Source organism: Emys orbicularis, chromosome 19, assembly GCF_028017835.1.
Source record: "Emys orbicularis isolate rEmyOrb1 chromosome 19, rEmyOrb1.hap1, whole genome shotgun sequence".
In the NCBI taxonomy this organism is placed as follows: Eukaryota; Metazoa; Chordata; order Testudines; family Emydidae; genus Emys; species Emys orbicularis.
In genome coordinates this window covers 3568533-3588823 of record NC_088701.1, presented here as the reverse complement: position 1 = coordinate 3588823, position 20291 = coordinate 3568533, and the positions used below count along the sequence as shown (strand labels likewise).

The 20291-nt window shown below is 56.7% G+C and overlaps 1 protein-coding gene across 1 annotated transcript in view; it reads right to left on the bottom strand.

Annotated features, from left to right (window-relative positions):
- NFIX (nuclear factor I X) overlaps nt 1-20291 on the bottom strand; it is a 119359-nt gene that overhangs the window by 67408 nt on the left and 31660 nt on the right. Inside the window, exon 2 of the mRNA XM_065419195.1 lies at nt 6560-7091. Coding sequence (XP_065275267.1) covers nt 6560-7091 — 532 coding nt within the window. The remainder of the gene's footprint in view (nt 1-6559; nt 7092-20291) is intronic.

Sequence of the window (20291 nt, the reverse complement as noted above, 5' to 3'; positions counted from 1 at the left end):
AAAAGACGGCTTTTGTGGCGCAGTGTTGACACGGCCGGGGCCTGTGAAAGGACCTTTCAAAGTGGGCACCTAGGCAGGGAAAGCAGCCGAGCCCTGGCCGGGCAGCTGGCGCATCACACATAGCGGTCAGGCCTGGGGACCATCGTACTGAGAGCTGCAGCCAGATCTTGCCAGGGCACAACCCAACTGGGCAGCAGCCCCTAGCTGTGCCCGGTGCCCTGCCAGACTCTGCCCGCCCTGCGCTGGGCAGCAGCTCCTAGCTGTGCCCGGTGCCCTGCCAGACTCTGCCCGCCCTGCGCTGGGCAGCAGCCCCTAGCTGTGCCCGGTGCGCTGCCAGACTCTGCCCGCCCTGCGCTGGGCAGCGGCCCCTAGCTGTGCCCGGTGCTCCGCCAGACTCTGCTATGACTGACACGGGAGTTAATCTGGAGTCACTCCGCGGCAGTTAGGGCGACTCTGGTTTCATGCTGGGAGAAGGGGTTGGCATCTGGCTCCCTAGCGGCTCCCAGGAGCGAGTGGGGCTCCCAGCCCGTGCCCTGGGGCTAGCAGAGGAGCCAGGCATGCAGGGCCGGGCCCAAGGGCAGATGGGAACGCAGGAGGGAGGAAGGGTGGCTCAGTGGTTAGAGCACTAGCCTGGGATGCCTGAGCTCAATTCCCTGCTCTGCCACCCCCTTCCTGGGTGACCCTGGGCAAGTCCCTTAGCCTCTCGGTGCCCGTCTGTAACCCGGAGTGGGGGGTACTGCCTGGTTAGTACATCAAGCGGCAGGGGAGGGGGCCTGGTAGCGAGGGGCTGGCGGGGAGGGGAAGGAAACGCCAGGCAATTCCCACGCCAAGCGCCCGGTGCCCTGTCCGAGGCAAGCGGCAGCTGCGGGCAGCGGGGGACGCGCCGACGGGTGCTGGGAGCCAGGCGGGAGGGCGGCGCGGACCCCACCCGAGAAACAAGCTAGCCAGGATCCAGGGCTCCCCCCGGCTGCGGAAGGGGATCCCCCCCCTGCCAGCCCAGGAAGCAGGAAGGCCCCGGGGCGGGCGCCATGCCCTGGGCACAGAGGGGCTCCGAGCTCGGCGCCGGCGCCGCCCAGCACTTTGCACCATGGCGCCCGGCAAGCCCCGACGGGCTGAGCCGCGCGCCAGCGGCTTTCCCAGAAACTGGCACCTGGGATGGCAGGTGGGGGTGGGGAAGAATTTGCCGGGAGGGGGATGGGCCAGGTGCCCAAAATCCCTGGCTAATGGTTCTCCCCACCCCACCCCGCCCTGTAAGAATTCGACTGGCAGGCGCGTGACGCTGCACCCCAGGGATGGGCTGTTGGAGAGCTAAATAATGACAGCAGGACGGGCCCCCCCAGAGCTCTGGGCACGCAGCGAGGGCGCCGGGGCACTGCGCCCCCCTGAGCTCTGGGCACGCAGCGGGGGCACCGCCGCCCCCAGAGCTCTGGGCATGCAGCGAGGGCACCGCCGGCCCCAGAGCTCTGGGCACGCAGCGAGGGCACCTGGGGCACCGCCCCCCCAGAGCTCTGGGCACGCAGCGAGGGCACCTGGGGCACTGCCGCCCCCAGAGCTCTGGGCACACAGCGAGGGCGCCAGGGGCACTGCGCCCCCTTGAGCTCTGGGCACGCGAGGGCACCTGGGGCACCGCCGCCCCCAGAGCTCTGGGCAGGCAGCGAGGGCGTCAGGGGCACTGCGCCCCCCCGAGCTCTGGGCACGCAGCGAGGGCACCAGGCCCTGCACCCCCAAGCTCTAGGCACACAGCAAGGGCACCGCCGCCCCCAGAGCTCTGGGCATGCAGCGAGGACACCACCGCCCCCAGAGCTCTGGGCATGCAGCGGGGGCACCTGGGGCACCGCCCCCCCAGAGCTCTGGGCACGCAGCGAGGGCACCTGGGGCACCGCCGCCCCCAGAGCTCTGGGCACGCAGCGAGGGCACCTGGGGCACCGCCGCCCCCAGAGCTCTGGGCACGCAGCGACGGCACCTGGGGCACCGCCGCCCCCAGAGCTCTGGGCACGCAGCGAGGGCGTCAGGGACACTGTGCCCCCCCGAGCTCTGGCCACGCAGCGAGGGCGCAGGGGCACTGCGCCCCCCTGAGCTCTGGCCACGCAGCGAGGGCACCAGGCCCTGCACCCCCCAGCTCTGGGCACGCAGCAGGGGAGGCCTCGGTTACATTGGTGTCTCCATTGTTCTAAGCCGAAGGTGAGCACAGAGCTGAAGTGATTTGCCCGAGGCTATGCAGCGCGTCAGTGGCAGGGTGGGAACCCAGGCGTCCTGACTCCCAGCCCTGCCTCCCCGCTCTGACCACTAGACCCCACTCTCCTCCCAGAGCACAGCTCAGCAGCTCACCGAACTGGGGCTGGGGGCTGCAGTTCTGAAGCAACACCTCCCTCAGCCAGAGGCCAATTCTGCTGGGGGGGGGGGGCGAACCAGGGCCCCCATCCCCCTATCCCAGAGTCGGACACAAGGGGGGAACCCGTCTCCCAAGACCCCTGCAGAGCGAACAAAGCTGCTAGACCAAACCCATTCACCAGCTCGTTCTACAAGGCCAGAGAACACAGCAAGTGAAGCATCACGGGACACCTGAGGGGAACCCAGGAGTCCAAGTCAAGTCCAACACAGCCCCAGAGGAGGGAGGGACAGGTAGATTTTAAGGCCAGAAAGCCCTGCTGTGAATCTAATCTGAGCCCCTGGACACCCCGGGCCATAGATTGGCCCGAGGTGATACCTGCCCGATCCCGTCTCGGAGTGACCATTTCCCGGGGGGGGGGCTGGGGGAGTCGTGCCTCCCGCTGAGATACCTGCACCTCCTGTCCAGTCTGCTTCAACCGCCAGCACCGGGATCTTCTCACACCCACCCTGAGTGAAGAGCCCTGTTATCAAACTGCTGGTACTGAGAGAGAGACGGGGGGGGGGGGGGGGTGGACAGAGCTAAAAAGAGGGGTGTGAATGGAGAGAGAGGCAGGTGTGAACAGAGACAGACAGAGCAAGAGGGGTGTGAATGGAGGACAGGGCTGGAGAGGGGTGTGATTTGAGCCTAGAGGGAGTGTGACTGGAGAGAGAGGCAAGTGTGAACAGGCGCAGACAGAGCTAGAATGAGGGGAGAGGTGTGAACTCAGGAGGGGCTGGGGGTGTGAATGGGGAAGATATAGAAGGGTGTGAATTGGGATCTACAGAGAGTGGGGCGATTGGGGATAGAGAGAGAGGGCTGTGACAGGGTAGATCCTGTCTTCTGCTACTGACCATGAAACCTCGGGGGGGAAGGTGTAGGGTCAATTTACCTTAGAAACGCTCAGGGGCCCCTGCCCCACCCGGACGGCTGCGCCCCCACAGGGGCAGAGGCCCCCAGCTGCACCCACTGGCGCTGCTGTCCCTACTCAGCGTCGGCGCAGCGGGCGAACATGGCCGGCGGGGGCTGGACGTCACGCGCTCTACCGGGAGCCCCCACCATTCGCGACGGCATTTTAACAGCTGCCAAGATGCTTGGGCACGAGGCACCATCCGCTCTCGTCCCCCGCGGCGCAGCACGGGGCACCGGCAGCCAGATCCCGTGCGGGTTACAGAGGCCGGGGCTTTGCCTCAGGGGGGCGGGTAATGCCTAATCCAGAGGCACAGGGGGTGGAGGGAGCGCACCGGGGGGCCAGTAGCCCGAGGGGATGGGGCCCCGCTTCAGCCTGAGCCTTGCTGTGGGGAAATCCCTTCCTCGGGTGCCCGGGGCTGGCGTCCCGTGGGCAGGGGGCCAGAGGGGGGCAACTCAAGACAATCCGCATCCCGGAGATCCTGGCCTGCTAGACTAATGGGCCCCTCCCCCAGGCGGTAGAAGAGAGGCGCTGGTGCCCCCAACCCCCTTCTGCCCCCCGAAGAGAGACCAGTCCCACAGTTCCCACACGCCACAGGCGGGTCAGCCCAGCTCCTGGCCCCGCAGCCTCCGCGGGCCGGGTGGGGAGGGGCAAACAGAAAGCCTGCTCCCTGGGCTGTGAAACGAGGGGTGGAGGGACACAGGCCTGATCCCCCCGGGTTAGGGCCCATGGGGTTGGCACTGCCAGCTCCCCCCATGCCCAACACACCCGGTGCCCCACAGCAGGTAGGCGCTAAATGAGCCCAGCCTCCACCATGTCGCTCAGCAGGTTTTGTTTGCCAGGTCTGCACCCGTGGGCGCTGGGAAGGGAGTGCCGGGGCTGAGCGGGCAATGCCCAGACATCACTGAGGGGGAAGCCATGGGCGCTGGGAAGGGAGTGCCGGGGCTGAGCGGGCAATGCCCAGACATCACTGAGGGGGAAGCCATGGGCGCTGGGAAGGGAGTGCCGGGGCTGAGCGGGCAATGCCCAGACATCACTGAGGGGGAAGCCATGGGCGCTGGGAAGGGAGTGCCGGGGCTGAGCGGGCAATGCCCAGACATCACTGAGGGAGCACTCGTGGGCGCTGGGGAGATGAGGGGGTGTGGCAGTACTGGAGGGGGGAAATGCATGAGTCTGGGGAATTGGGGTCCTGTGTGTGTGCACACATGTGCATGTGTTGGGGTCCTGTGTGCGCTGGGTTCCGTGTGCGCATGTATTGGGGTCCTGTGTGCGCTGGGTTCCGTGTGTGCGTGTGTATTGGGGTCCTGTCTGCGCTGGGTTCCGTGTGTATTGGGTTCCGTGTGCGTGTGTATTGGGGTTCCGTGTGCGCATTTATTGGGGTTCTGTGTGCATGTGTGTTGGGGTTCCGTGTGCACTGGGTTCCGTGTGTATTGGGGTTCCGTGTGCATTGGGTTCTGTGTGTGCTGGGTTCCGTCTGAGCGTTTATTGGGGTTCCATGTGCGCTGGGTTCCGTATGCATGTGTGTTGGGGTTCCGTGTGCGCTGGGTTCCGTGTGTATTGGGGTTCTGTGTGCACTGGGTTGTGTGTGCGTTGGTTCCATGTGCCCGCTGGGGTTCTGCGCGTGAGCGTCTGTTTGTATGTCAATGCTCTGTGCGTGCATGCGCGTGTTGAGCGTTAGTGTGCATGCACACGCGTGTGCGGGGCGGTTGCGTGTGCGGATCTACAAGCCTGACCTTTCCCTTTTTCATTTCATTTTGCGGGTTTGTTCTTTTTTTAAACCCACCCAAGCCGTGTGCAAGGGACGGCTGGCAGCCTGCCCTCTCCATGCCCTGAGTGGCGTGTCAGCGAGCTTGCGGTCCTACCAACCCCGAGCACACAGACGCTGTCCTGGCGCACGCACCCAAACCAGGGGGAAACGGCATCCTGGCAAGATCAGATCACGGGGGATATAAATACAAACCACTCGGGAGACAGGAGCTTGCAAATTTGCTAAGAACCAGCAGGGCTAAAGACCGGATCCTGCTCAGGTCTGCCTGTGTCCCTTTCTGCTCTCTGAAGACGAGACAGCGAGAGAGAGCTGGGGAAGTTTGGATGCTGGGACCCAAGGAAAGAAGACAAGGAAAGAGAGGAGGAAAAGACAGAGAGAGACAAGAGGAAAGAGAGAAAAGGTCAGAGAAAGAAAGACAGAGAAAAACAGAAGAGAAAGAAAAATAGAAAGAGGGAAAGTCACAGAAGGAAAGAGAGAGGGAAATAGGAGAGAAGTAAGAGAAAGAGGAGGAGGAAATTCTGGTCGACCTCTTCATTACAAGTTAGTTGAGCAAAATGTAAACACAGAATCACACTCCACCAACCAGTTTGGATTTCAAAGACTGCAGCAAATTGGGCGTATCTGGGCAAAGGCTAAAAATGAACCAGGCACTTCTGTTTCAATTGGAAAGAAAACAAAACAAAACAAAAAAATCGCAAAAGGAGGAACTGAAAAACAAACCATCCCGCCCCCAAAGAAACACCCACTTTCAAAAAAAAAAAAATATAATAAAACGGAGACAGAGGGGAAAATCTGAAAGACGTACAAGTGTCTGGGGTAGGAACAAATGACAAGAGGGTTTGAAAAGAACCGAGTAACTAACCCTCCAAGAGAGAGAGAACCGGCTTCCTGCCTGGGACAGTGCCCACTGAAATTGCAGGATTATTTCCACCGCCACACAGTGAAAAAGTGCCCAGCGCTGCCGAGTTATATGTTCTGCGGTTCACATGCCATCGGCACAAACCCCCAAAACCCAGCCGACAAAAGAAACCAACAAAATCCAGACGGGTTCTCGGTGACCATCAAAGCGAAAGGGAAAGGAAAAATCCCCTCTGAATGAAATTGCGTTGCTTTCCCTCCCACATCCTGAGTCCTTTCTCTTCCCGTTTTTTTTTTTTTTTTTTTTTTAAGTTGCCGTTTGCACAGTTGTGGGCATTTCACAGGCACGTGTGCACAAGCACACACCCCCGTGCAAAACAGGGGGCTTTTCACCAGGGATCGTGCGTATGAAGACGAGGGCAAGCTACCAACCACCCCAGATTGCCCAGACTCTTGAGGGTGCTGATGCCGAGGGTACATTTGCACGATAAACAACAGAGGCCAATTTGTTAATTACGGAGACAAAGGTTCAAGGAGGGAATTAAAAAAAAAGAGAGAGAGAAAGAAACAGCTCGATCCCTTGAACAATTCAATCTCAAAACAAGCAGCAGTGATGGGGGATGGCTGTTAAGGGGGTGGGGGTCATTGGACTTACCAGGAGTGTGAACAAAATACGCCAAGTAAAGATCCAGTTCTTTAATTGTGACTCCAATGTGGTGCGGCTGGACGCAGAGGCCGGGGTTGGAGCACTGTGGCGATTTGTACAACCGCTCCCCGTCAGTACTTTCGAGCGGGATCCCTTTGAATAAGATGACCATTACAAGATCCAGTCTCCAAACCTTGTCGGCCTGCCTCAGGCAGTCAATCCTGCGGATTTTGCCCTTCTGGTCCGGGTTGGAGAGGACGCAGCAGGGGGCTTTCTTACCGGTGATGGTCAGGACAAAATCCTCCCGGAACTCGGGACGGATGTCTTTGCGGAGTTTGGCCAGTAACCGCGATGCCCATTTCTGCTTGATCTCCGGTTTTTCCCCCAACAGCTCGTCCTTCACGGCGCGCTCCTCGTCCTTGGACATCCGCTTCTCGTGCTTCTTGAAGTACTTTCGCTTCCGAGCTTGCAGGTTGAACCATGTGTAGGAGAAGGCACGCACATGAGGGAGGAGAGCTTCGATGAAAGGGTGGAATTCATCCTGGGGGGAGGTGGAAGAGGGTGAAAAGAGGGAACGAGACAAAAGGGGGGGGGAAGGTTAGAACGAGAAAACAGAGGAATGCATTTTTTTTTTTAAAACCACAACCTTCCCGACCAGTCGCGTCGGCCGATCCCGAGAACAGAGCCGGCGCGGAGAACCGAGTTCAGAGCCACACAACACAAGACCAGCCCGGAAGAGAATCCACCTCAGTTGGGACAGTGGTGGGTGTTCATTTTTTAAATCTTTTCCATCTTCTGCCTTCCCCTCCCCAGCTGCAAAATAAATTTCACAAAGGCCAAAGAAAATTCACCATCAGCACTAGAAACTCGAGGTTTCGCTACTTTTTCACTAATAACCACAATAAAGTTTGCCTTGGCAAGACTGGGGTTAAAGACAAAATTGGCCTCCGGCCCCATCCTTGGGTGCCCCCCCCCATACCCCAATTCTCGGGTTAACCTCTTTGCCAGCAGGTGTGTGTGGGGGGGTGTTATTTGGAAGATCTGCTCTTCCTAAAGCTGCCTCCCCTCAAACAAAACCTGACAAAAAGCAAAATAATTACCATTACTCCGTCTCATTCCGGCAACGCTCAGCACCCGATTCGGAAATTCTGGACTCAAGAGTTGCGGGGTGAGGGGGGGAGGGAAAAAGAGGTGGGGGCTGTGAGATGGAGGGGGAGGAGGGGACAAGGAGGAGGGAAGGTAGAAATTTTAAAGGGAGGAGGAAGGGAGGGGAGAATGGGGGGCTTGGTTGGTTGAGTTCTCAATGGCGGAGGGAATGTAGAATTTTAAAAAATGGGGGGGCAGGAGGGACAGAAATACAGGAAGGAAGGAGGCTGACAATGGAGGTGTGGGACACAGTGCACGATGGATCTAGCACCCCAATAATCTACCGGAGAAACCCCCCCCTCCCCCGCAGCAGGTCCAAAATAAATAAATCAGAAATTCACAGAACGGCCCCTATAGAAAAAAAAATTAAACAAACAAACAGAGGAAGGAAGGAAGAAAAAACCCAGGGAGAGGGAGAGGAGCGGCAGGCGGGGGGGTGGGTGGGGTGGGGTGGGGTGGGGGGGAAGAGGGCTTTTCAGCGCTGGCAAAGGCGCAAAGAGGCCAAGTTAGCTGTCGGTCCCTCCGCCCGGGCGGAGGGCGAACGCAGGCCTAGGGGAAGGGACGGACGCCGTGCTGGAATCGACTGCGCTCAAGCCGCTGGCAAAACCCAAAGTGCTCAGGCTTTTGGGCTGGGTTTTGTTTTGGTTTTGGGGGGTTTTGTTGTTGTTTTCCTCCCTTCCCCCCCCCTTTTTTTCCCTTTTTCCTCCTAAACTCTCTCGCTCGCTCCTTTCATGCTCGGTCCCCAACCATTTGCCTGTGCCAATGCCAGCAGAAGAGGGGGGGGAAAAAACAGAAAGAGCGAAAGAGAGAGGAAGGATCCACGTATTTGGCAAGGAGACACATTTCCAGACCAGCCAATGGCTGCATCAAAGCGAAAGGGAGGCGGGGGGTGGGGGGGATTGGCGGAGCAGAAACTGGGGGGGTTGTATGGGGAGGGGGGCCGGTGGCACAGAGAGACTGTGCAGTTAAGAGACTGAAAACAATTTGCCAAATCGACAAGTTTATATCTAATGAATAAGCAAAGTCCAGCCGCGATTCGTTTTTTTTTTCTCGGGCGGTGGATATTTGGCGTGCGGAAGCCTGGCAGAATATTGCTAAATAAATAAAAAACTCCGTTCTTCACCGCCCCCCCCACCCCCACCCCGACAACCAAAAAAAAAAAAAGGCAGTCCCACAAGGCCTTGGAAAAAGCAGCTGTTCTCTCTTTCCGTGTCTCTCGTTCCCGCATTCTCTCTCTCCGTCTATTTATAAAAAAGGACAGAAGAAGATTTCGTTCCAAATCTGCCCCCCCCCCACCACCACACACACAAGGTTCGGATTAAAGCCACGGATACTTTTTTCTAAGCAGCGGAATCGTCAATTTCAAACCCGCCCATCCCCAACCGCACATAAAAACACCATCACGTTAAAGATTTTTTGCATCCTAATCGAGGGCCCAATCCGACAGCCGCTGACCGTTTTCTGCGGCTACCCGATCGGACCCTCTCCCCTGCCAAGCTGGACGATTACTTTTTCCAAACAAAAAAAATTCAGATGCCGACTGACTTAACTCCTTACCCCCGACCCCAGCGTGTAAAGACACTATCATGGGTGGCAAAGTGACTTGCCAATATTAGCACACAGACCAGTTCCCTAAAGGGTCCGATTTACTTTTTTAAAAAATCCTATGAAGCAAAAAAAACCAAATCTTATTTTTGAGGGAGATGGGGGTGTGTGTGTGTGTGTGCAAAGTTCCGATATTTTTAAAGTCCCCTCCAATGCCAAGCTAGTCTCTTTTAAAGACGATCCCTCCCGACATCGCCTCTTTTCGAGGCAGGACTATTTATTGTCTGTACTGCACGCTCAGCTGCATCGAACGGAAAAGCCGCCTGTGAAAGCAGGAGAAGGTGAGGGGAGAAGGGGCACCCGCGAAAGACGAGGAAAAAGGGATGAGAGAGGAGGAATGGGAGAAAAGAAGGGGGAGGGAAGGGAAGGGAAAGAAACAGCCAGAGGAGGGGGTTGAAAAGAGAAAAGAAACAGGAAGATTGAGAAAGTGGAGGAGAGAAGAATACACCCGAGGGGGGGGGGGGGGGGAGAGAGAGAGGAGAGAAAATTAAAAGAAACAAATTGGGGGGAGAGAGAAAAAATTGCCCCGATTTTTGGGCTTTTCTGGCTGCGCCCCCAGGCAGCACCCGGCTGTAAATCCAGGCATTCGAGGGGGCGCAGAGCAGAGGCAACGCTAGCTGAAATGGCAGCTCTTTTATCCAAACTGGGGGGCTCGGTCCCAACCTCCCAATGCCCCCCCCCCCATCTATCCATCCAGCACTTACACGGCCGCTGTCGCCGTAGTACCGCAGCATCCCTACCCCGCACCCGCTGGCCTGGCAGAGCTCCGGTGACAGGTAGAGCGGGCCCGGCACACTGGCTAACCCGCCGCGGCTCTATCCCCGACGCCCGCAGGCAGGCCCAGGCCCTGCTGCCAGCTTTCCAGCTCCCGAGCAGGCTGCCAAGGAAGCGAGAGCAGGGATTGTGGGGGAGGGCCGAGGTGGGGGGCGACGGCTGTCATTTCCCCGTCTCCCCCCCGCCCCCAATCCCAAACCTAGCCGCAGCCCAGTAGAGCAGGGTACGGCAATCCCTAGGCTCCAATCCTTCCCTTGCACACAACGCACAAGAAAGCCAAAATACGCTGTTTGCTAGGGGAGAAATTCAGGCCTCCCGGCACTTACACCTGTGGCCAGGCCCTGACCTGGGCGGCACGCCCCGCAGGGAGCCAGACAAAGGTGTCTTGTCCCCTTCCCGCCCTCCTGCTTTGTCCGGGGAGCCAAAGGTGGTGTTACAAAATACCTGTGCCTGCCTGCTCTCCTCCATTGGAGAGATGGTGCGGGGGGGGGGGGGGGGGATGTGGACTGGTGCCATGGAGGCACAAAAGCTGAGTCCAGGGGGGGGGAGAGTGTGGAAGTTACAAAGAAAGAGGAGAGCGAAGAAAGAGAGAAAAAAGAGAGAAGAAAAAAGTGAAAGCGAAAGAGGAAGAAGAAGAAAAAAAAGAACGATTTTCTCCAAGAAGGAACTATTCCGAGTTCAAGTCACCAGGGTTTAGACCCTACTCCAGGGCTCTCGCTTACGGCAGGGGATTTACTGGTTCCTAGCTGCTCTGAGGGGGGATCCTTCCCCTGCTCGGGGATGGTTTCCATCAGGAAAATACAACAAGCGTTTAAATCTAAAACACACACCCAGAGTCAACGTGTAATTAACGCCCAGTCTGAGTGTAAAAGCACCCAGCAAACGGGAGAAAGGAACTGCTGGCAGCCGACCGGGCTTTGTGGGGGAATATCAGATGGAAACTAAACAGCCAGGGGGAGGAAAAGAGAAAGAAGGGGCCAAAGAAGAAAAATGGAAATAAAAAGTCGGGGGGGGGGGGGGGGACAGAGAGAAGGAGAAACCCAAGGGCTGAAAAAGAAAATGGACCAGAAACCAATGGAGAGAAGACAAGAAAGTGGCAAGGGAGGAGGAGAAAAGGAACAGAAAACCCAGAGCAAAGCTGGAGAGAGACGACGAGAAATGAAGAGTCTTTTTCTAAGGGCGCTCGCTCGCCTCCAGCCAGCCGCCCGCTCTACTGGGCTCGACTCCCGCTCAGAGCGCCCCTCGGGAATGGGCCTGGGCGGGCATCGCCTGGCATCTGTGGGGCTGGCCTGGGGCCACCCTTGTGAGTTAAAAAAAATAAAATAAAGGGACTCGGGTACGTGACAGCCCCAATCCGCCCCAATCCACGGGAACAGGCCTGCTCGGCGCAGAGTCTCCCGTCGTTCCACGGGCACACGCCACCACCGCTGGGCTGTCGGGTGCTTTCTCCTCCACGGCGATGGCTGCCGTACCTCCCCCCGTCCTGCCGGGCCCTGCAGTGCTCCGGTGTCCAATAGGGGTGGGTAAAATACCCCCGTGGACGGCAGTAACAACCTGAAACACGGCAGCACCGTTACTGGAGTCTCTCAAGGAAGGGTGGCAGAGGAAAGAGGGCAGAGGTACTGGCCTGGGTGCCAACCCACTGAGGGTCCCCAATCTAAGCACAACCCCCACCGCCATCTATGGGGCAACTCCCCAAACAGCTCTGACAACACATGGACTACGGCTGAGCGGGACCCCTGCCATGCAGAGTTGCGCCCAAGGGAAGGCTATCTTTCCGTTGGGCAAGGACGAGGCACCCCCCCGGGTTGGGGGGGGGTCAATACACCGATGCCAGGCAGCGGTCTCGAGCGGCCGGCTGGGGGTTCGGTCTTTCTGGGTTCTGTGCCCTGGCACCCGCAGCTGGTAGCGACAGCCGCAAAGAGGGCAGCTTATTAGAAATGCTTCTCTCCAAGGAAGAAAGAAGTAGAGCAGAAGAGACTAGAAAAGAGGCACGGCTTGGCAGAGGGATTTCAGGGGGAAGAGAAGGCCTGGGAAGGAGGCAGAGAGGAAAGCGGGAAGAAAGGATGAGGGGAAAAGGAAGGCCAAGATCCAGCCAGGGAAAAGAACCCGATTGCACGCTCAGAGCTGGCTGTGGGATTGGGCCCAACTGGCTGGACGTCCCACCCAGCGGGGGGTGCGCCCTGGTCCCCCAACATGCAGACACACTCGGGGGAGGGGGCGTTGCATTTCTTTCTCTGCCGCCCCCAGCTAAGCTCATCCCGCGCGACCCACACCTGCGGAACTTGGAAGCTTTTTACGAAATAGGAGTTTTTTCAATTCACACCCCCAAAGACGGGATTCGGGTTACAGCCAGCAAACTCCCGACTCCTGCTTCTTCCCGGGGGGGGGGGGGGCACGGCTGCGGGGGGTTCTCCAAGGCCTGGGAGATAGTTTATGAGTTTTAATAACTCCAAGTCAAACTTTCTGACTCCTGATCTTATCTCCTCCCCCCCCCCCCCCCCCCCCCCCCCCGACACACACACTCTTTTCATTTTGGGTCGCTCTCTTTTTCAGCAGCGGCATGTCAAGCTTTCTCGGCGTTGCCATAGAAACAGTCACTGGCACCCTGGCAAACTATTGCCCCAGTGAATGAATAGCACATAAATTTCGTTTCTCTGCAGTGCGAGCAAGACCTGCGCCGCCCTGGCCTGCAGCTTGCACTTGCAGTGATGGGGGGGCTTTTAAGAAACTGGGGCCAAACTTTTTTTTTGCAGAGGGGGGGAACCTTGACTTATAAACTAACCGAGGAGGTTTATTCCTGCTCAGTTCTGCAGCAGCAGGACATCTGCCCCTTACATACTGGGGAGGTAGTTTAGAGGGAGTCTGCCAATCTCTTCTACCACTGCTCGGGGGGTTCAGAGCTGGACTTACTTTGCCCCCCTTTCCCCACCCCGCATACACCCAGAAGCTGTGGACTCCCCAGCCACAATGCAGATTAAAAGCGAACACGTCTTTTTCTCGACAGCCTGAGTCATTGGTGCAAAAAATGCCCTCCCAGAGCTGGGCTGGCACAGGCTGTGAGGAGAGCTTCTTTCTTTCCTTCCTTCAGTGTCTCTCCCCGTTTGCTTCCCCAACAGACCCAATGCTCTTCAAAAGCCAGAGTCCAGTTCCAACCCTTCCGAAGGGGAGTTTGTCTGGCCTTACGATACGGCCGTCCCATACAACTATATCTCTAGGAAACCCCACGCATGCAAATCTGCCGCCGTGTAATAATGATATCGCTCTGTTTTCTCTCTGCATTCTTCTGCTCCAACACAAAGTGTTTGCTTGCTACGATTTTCCCTCTCTGACCCGATTTAGTCCGCACAAGAGAAAACTGTGCAGCAGACTCAATGTCCTAACGAACTTGAGTTAATTAATGCTAAGAAAGAAAGAGGCTCCCCTCAGACACTTGAATCATGGTTCACTGGCCCTTTCAGTTTTCTATTTGCAAAAAAAAGGAGCCCGCATTCAAATATTTTTTCATGTCTGAGCAGAGAACACAAACAACGCCGAGAGCTGTAGAAGGGGAAATCAAGTAGTTGCCCGGGACGCAGAGCATAGATTTGGGCAGGGAGATCTGCACATATAACAGGAAAGAAAAGGGCTGATTTGCAGTGGATTTAATGGTTTTATTTTTTTTTGCTGGGCGACTGTTGGCAACTGCAAAACGCAACTGCCAGAGCGAAGGCGAAAGAGCAGCGGGTCCTACTGCCCTGTTTGCTAGCAACTTTAACAAATGAATCAATGAGCTGAACACCAAGCCAAGCGCTTGGAGGCAAACGCAGGGAAGAAGCTGGAGCGGCCGAGAAGAGTTAAAACCCCCACCAGATTTGGGAAGGAGAGGAACAGCTGGAGTTTGGAGTGCCACATGCTGGCCCCGATCCTGCTTTCCGCGCACAGCCAAAACTCTCTTTCAACGCAGCGCTGTGCCCGCGTTGGGACTGCAGGATCGGGCCCAGCTGGGGGGACAGCTAACAAGGAGTGCCTTGTACCCGTCCGCTCTGGGGGCTTCAGTTCTGCACATGTGCACATGCAAGTCTGGTCTGCTCCTGGCTACCCCTGCGTCCACCAGGAATAAGTCCCCGGAAGCTGAGGGAACCACCAGGGAACAGGGAAATCGGAGGGTTCAATCGACGGAGCGCCAGCAGCACAGAACGGAAGCAGAGAAGCGAGGACTCGGGCCCAGCCAGCAACCAGAGCAGCTGAAGTTTCCCCTGGCACCTGCAAATGCTTGCACTGCTTCCCCTATTTAAACGTGCCGTTTGCCTCTCTAACCATTACAGTGGCGAGAACTGCAGCGAAGGATCTGGACTCTCCAAAAAGAAGCCGACTGGCCCCTGTCGGTCATTACGGCTCTCGCTGGTTCGGATTCAACCCGCACGAGGGTCCCTACCCCGCACTGTACAGATCCCGGCAGGGCCCGAAGCCCCAAGGACAATGGGTCTGAGCAGGACGTTTGCCGTAAGCCCACTTTGACTTTCAGAGGCTCCGGGAAGCCCTGCTCAAGTGACCAGCGAAAATGAGTTCGCCCGTCTCATCGTCCGCCCCCAGTTAAAACCGACTGGAAAGGGCTCGGAGGGTGTCGAGAACTCGATAAATATTATCACGGGCATTATATTATCAGAGGGTCCTTTTGTGCCGATAAGGAAAGCGCCGAGGAGTTTGGTGCAGTCGGTCAGGGCGTGCCAGGGTGGAGGAGGGGATCTAGGACGAAAGTAGTAAGGGGGCTGCAGGCCAGGATGGGGGGGCACTGGCAGAGCTGGCAAAGCAGGGACCGACTGAAGGGGGAGCCAAGGACTGGGATGGGGACGGGGGACGGGACTGAAGGTCAGGATCGAGGGGTATCAGCAGAGCTGGAGGGGGCAGCCCAGCACTGGAACAGCAACGGAAGCTTGCGGGTCGGGATTGAGCTGGTGGGGGGAGCCCAGTGCTGGCACAGCAGCGGGCTTTGCAGGGCAGAGCGGGGGGACGCATTAACAGCAGATGCCCTCACTGTACCTGGCTCTTGTTGGCTCTGTCTGCCCTTTGTTTCCACAAGCTCTAATTCACTCACCCCGAGGGGGGGCTGAGGGGGGGGGGGGGACCACTGACAGTCAAACACCTCCTGAGCCAGCTCGACTTCTAGCAACAAAAAAAGTTTTTATTTCTGTAAAAACTAAGCAAAGGAACCGCTTAGCAAGTGGAAACTCACAACCACCAAAGGGGGGAAAAAGGAATTTCATTAATAGGAAAACATCTGACAAAAATAAAACAGGAAAGCAAATCTCTCCTTGCTGGGGCGCAGGTGGTGAGACCAGGGCCAGCACCATTTTTTTTGGGGGGGGGGGGTTCTTTTGGAAATGCAACAGCGTTTCGCTGGTTCTGTTTGCTGTGTGCAGGAAAATCCTTGAGGCAGATGTCTCCAACCCCACCGATGCAAGGAGGTGAATCTTTTCCAGGGACGCTGGTGTAAATCCAGACAAACTCCATGCCGGATTTACACCAATTCTCTTTCCTTTCCAGCTGCTCGCGACTTGCCATCAGATTATTTTTTCTGATAAAAATACCCAGCGGGAGGGAAATATTCCAACTCCCCCCAAAGCCAGTGAAAAGTCGATTTCCGAAATGTAACAAAGGGAGAAATTCTGGAGTCCCTTTGATCGAAGGACAGAGTCTCATTTATACATATATTCATTTCAAAAAATATTCTTTAAAACCAACCACCACTGCAGATCCTTTCCAAATCTGCATCCTTGCTCCCACGACAGGGAATGGGAATACGGAGAGACTCCGGTGATAGCAGGATCAGACCCATTTTAATGAAATAAAACTGGGTCTTTTCCCTCCCCTTTTTCCTAACACCATTCTCAGTTCACCCCACCTACACCTGCCCTGGCTTCCCAAAACTGGGAATAGAGCAACGCCGGAACCGTACAAAAGGCAGGGAAGGTATGAAGCAGATTTGACGACATATTATGCAAATAATAATAGATCATGCGACAGATCCTGGGCCAGATTAATCGAGGTTCACATAAGCACAGGGAGAAGTTTCCCGTATCACTTTAACGGCGGTGGAGAAGGTGGTTGTGAGCTGCAGGAAAGTGGGGGTGTTGGTTACAGGTTTCCGGGGGGTAAATACAGAGTGAGATTTTTGCTGCAGTTTAGTCGCCCCTTAAAAACCAATGTTGAAAGGCAGCGCCCGGAGCAGGGAACGCAGCCCGGGGGCTGGCTAGAAGCCCTGACGGACTTCAGGGGCTTTTCATTTAATATTCTGCCCGTGTATCCCATTACAAAAAAAAAGGTCAGGGGCCGCGGGTAAAAATCCTGACTGCCCATCCCGTGCGTCAGGCCGTCTGCAGCCCGCAGCTAGAAGCCAATTCGCGTCTAAACGGGGAGGAAGGTGAGAGGTTGGCGGAGGAGGACGCCTGGAGTTACTCGCATTTGCCAGTTTGCTGGATTTGTAACTCCGGCTGCAATAAAATTCAGAAGGGGGAAGGCGGGGGGGAGTTCACTCCGAAAAGAGGCAGAAGTTGCCGACGCTGGAGGAGACAATGCATGCCACGGGAAAGAGCAGGGGCAATTTACTTCTCACACTTTAATTATCCCCATCTTGAACATTTCTTTAAAAGAAAAAAAAATCTATTCTAGCACTTACAAAAAGCCCCCAAATCATCACAGACTTTCACCGCCAGGCAGAGCCCAGCGCTTGACGCCAAAGGGAGGGGAAGAAAATCTCGCTTTTCACCGAAAACCACATTTGGATTCAAATTAGAATAATTCACTCCCCTCCAGCACCGCGGTGGGGGCTGCAGGCCCGATCCCCGGCTGCGACGTTACTCCCACGAGGAGGCCTGTCGGGAGTAACGTGTAAATGTTTGCTCGGGATCGGGCCCTACCTACGGCCGGTGCCAAGTCTGGCTCTTGTAGGTGGCGAAATCAGGAGGAGTTTTGCCACCGATCTGAATGGATGCAGGATTGGGCCCCCCATAGGTACATTTCATGCTTTTATTCTGACCCCTTTATTTCCAGAGGCCAACAGGAGCTGAAGGAATTGTTGTTTTAAGCAGAGGTTTGGAGTTTTGCAGCAGACAGGCAGGGACGTCGGCCTATGGAAATCAGGGCTGGAACACGGGGCCTGAAACTCAAAAGGGAAAGCTGCCTGTCTCAGGGCTGGGAACGGACCCAGCGGAGCGAGGCCCCCACCCAGCCCCTCTCTCTCCAGCTGGTACTGGGCAGCACGGCTGAGCTGAGCTCCTCGGAAGCTGCCTTACCTTCCCAAAGAGGTATTTTCCCAGCCCTCCTCACACACGCCTGTCCCTTAACGTAAAGCAGCTGTTTAACCCCCCCAACAACCTGTGCAATTCTCTCTGCAGAGGGGAAACGGCTCAGATCCTCCCAGGGGAGTTAGGCGCCTAAATAGCCCTCGGCGATACAGAAGGCTCCACTGAGGACTGGCTTGTAAAGGCTAATCCAGGGTGATTACCTGGGCTGGGCAGGTTGCTTGCTATACAGATTCAAAGCACATCACTTTAAAAGGTCTCATCGGAGGTTCTCAGCAACCTATAAAGCCGGGACTGCAAAACCAAACCACGGGCCTGATTCAACCCAGTCCGAAAGCCAGGCCTGCCTTCCCGCACGCAGAGGGGGCCCGCTCACGTGTTTAACGCTAGGCAAGTGCTAAAGAGGCTGGTGGCACTGGAGCCTGTAGGGCCAGACCCTCAGCGGGTGTAAGAAGCTAGGAGAGAGCTCTTTGAAAGAACCTGGAGTTTAGGAGCGCAAGCCCTGCTGAAAGTCAACGGGATTTCAGTATCTAAGTCCCTCTGGTCCAGGCCCTCATCCGTGGAAGTCAGGGGCCCAGAGAGCTTTGGGGATCTGACAAGAATAGCCTGGCGCCCCTGCACTCCGCCAGGCGTCTGAGAACACTCCACACTGACCCAGCTCGTATTTTTACAGTCACTCTGAGCCGTCTCCTTGCGAGTGGCATTCCCTCAGTGGGAGTTCTGCTTAAAAATATAAAGCCAGTGACACCTATAAGACCCCCGGATTTTATAGTAACTCCCATCCGACGTTTCGCCACGTTTCTCCAGCGGCAACAGGGCCCGAGACTCTGCTCTCTGCTTCCCCGGAGGTACGTCTGGAGGGACGGCAACAGACTTGCTGCCGTGCGGCTAAAATCAGAATCTGGCCCTTTGTTTTGCTAAAACAAACCCTCCCGAAACTCAACCTCGCTGAGCTACAACCGCGCACGCACCCAGCGCAGCTCAGGGGAACGAAGCCACATCCACTGACCAGAAGTCATGGACCCGACCCCACGGCCACAACCCCACGCTAGGAAACATTCCTCGCGGGACCCGTTCCGTGAAACGATTCTTGGCCTTAAGCACACAGCAGGCCCCGGCCCCGCGGCTGTAATTCACACGCTGCAAAGGGAGGGGAGGAATCAGACGCAGCCCCTAACACTTGGCAGCAAGAGTGAAATTGCAGGTTATAAACCGGGGGGATTTCACGCAATCATTTTCACCCCCATTAAAGAGCAATCCGTGGTTCTGCTCCTCTCTGGGAGGCTACATGGCCAGCGCATGGCCCATCTTCCTGCAAAGACACAAAGATGGATTCTTGTCATGGCCAGTACTTAATGTGTGCCAGGGCGGAGCCCCGGCACCTCTTTCCTTACAAATTAAGCACTGATCTCGGCCCTCCGCAACCCAAAGCCGGGGAGCTGTAGAGAAGTAACGTATCGATTATGTGCTTAGGTGGGGCGGGAGGAGTGGTTTTAATAAGGACAAAACATGTCAATTATTGGAGGGTGACTTCGAAAGAATGAAAGCCAGAACGAACAAAGGGATGAGTGTGAAAGAAGAACAAAATGATGAAAGAAGGGACGAGAGAGAGAAAGTGAGCTAAAATGCCTAGCATTCTCTTCCCCTTTGGGGACCGGGTTAGGTTAACGTGCACAGCTGCAAAATCCCTTTTCCAGCCCTGGTACTTGAACAAAATCATGAGCAGAAACAAACCGAGCTTTGGCCTGGGGATGCTGAACGTGCCCCATAAAGGACCCACGTCAGCCGCTGGACAAGCGAGAAGGGGATTTGGGGAAAGGCCCCTGGGCCCAGTGCTCGTCCGATCCAATCTGCGAATACACAGCTTGGAGCCTGGGGGGGTTCGCCCCTCGGTGCCCGGGGTGGGGTACGGAAGCCCCACTGGGATTGGGTACAGATTGGCCATGGAAGGAGAGGACTCGGGCGCAAATGAGCGAGAGAGAGAGAGCGGAAGGAGGGAAAAGAAGCCGAGAGAAGGAAAGAGAAAGGATAGGGGACAGGCTCTAGAAAGAGAGACCCTCGCGTGCCCCGCTGGGGCACGAATATCCAGGCACCGCACCTATCGGAAGGGTTAAAAGCAGAGCAGCGGGGCTCCAGGCTGGCGGGAGAAAGGAGAGGGGACAAGGGAAGCCATGGCAGCCCGCCGCATGCCCGCGCTGGGCCGCACTCTGCCCGCTCTCTCGCCAGTCCACGGCCAGGGCCAGGCTCCCACCTCCTCTAGTTTATGGAGCAAAATCTCACGGCTGCTGCCTTGGGACCCCCCACCCCCAAGGGCAGGAATGCGATAATCACGCAAGGCAGGACCCCAGGAGCAGAGCTCACTGCGGGTTTACATCTCTTCTGCAGCCCCTGCGTCTCCCCCTATGGCACTGGGACCCCCCCCCCCCCCACACGTCATCTCTCTCTCTTTCAAATCCGCCCAGCCCCATGGACGATGCCTGCGGCCCCTCATCTAGCAGGGATCCCCGATTCCCCTCTATCAACCCTAACCCTGCCTCCCCCCAGACAGGAATTATTTGTGTTTAATTCAATCCTCCCACCCGCCTGCTTTAGGGCTCTGCTCGGCTCCTAGAACCTAGGCCAGCAGGTTCCTGTCTGGAAAACTTTCTCCCCTCCCGCCACCAATGGAGCCGAAAGATCTAAGCACTCGAATGTCAATGAGGCCCGTAAATAAGAAAGGTGACTTTTGTTGGGCGGGGGCGTTAAAGTTCTGTGTCATTTTCTTTGCTTGTGTTACAAACCCGCAGCTTGTGTCACACTTTCCGCATAGAGAAACCGAGGGGAAGTTCGAGGAGAAAAGGGAAAGAGCGAGAAAGAGGCAGATCCCCAGCTAGTGTAAATTGGCAGAGGCCAATGCAGCCAATGGGGCCAGCTTCCCACCTGGTCTAAACCCA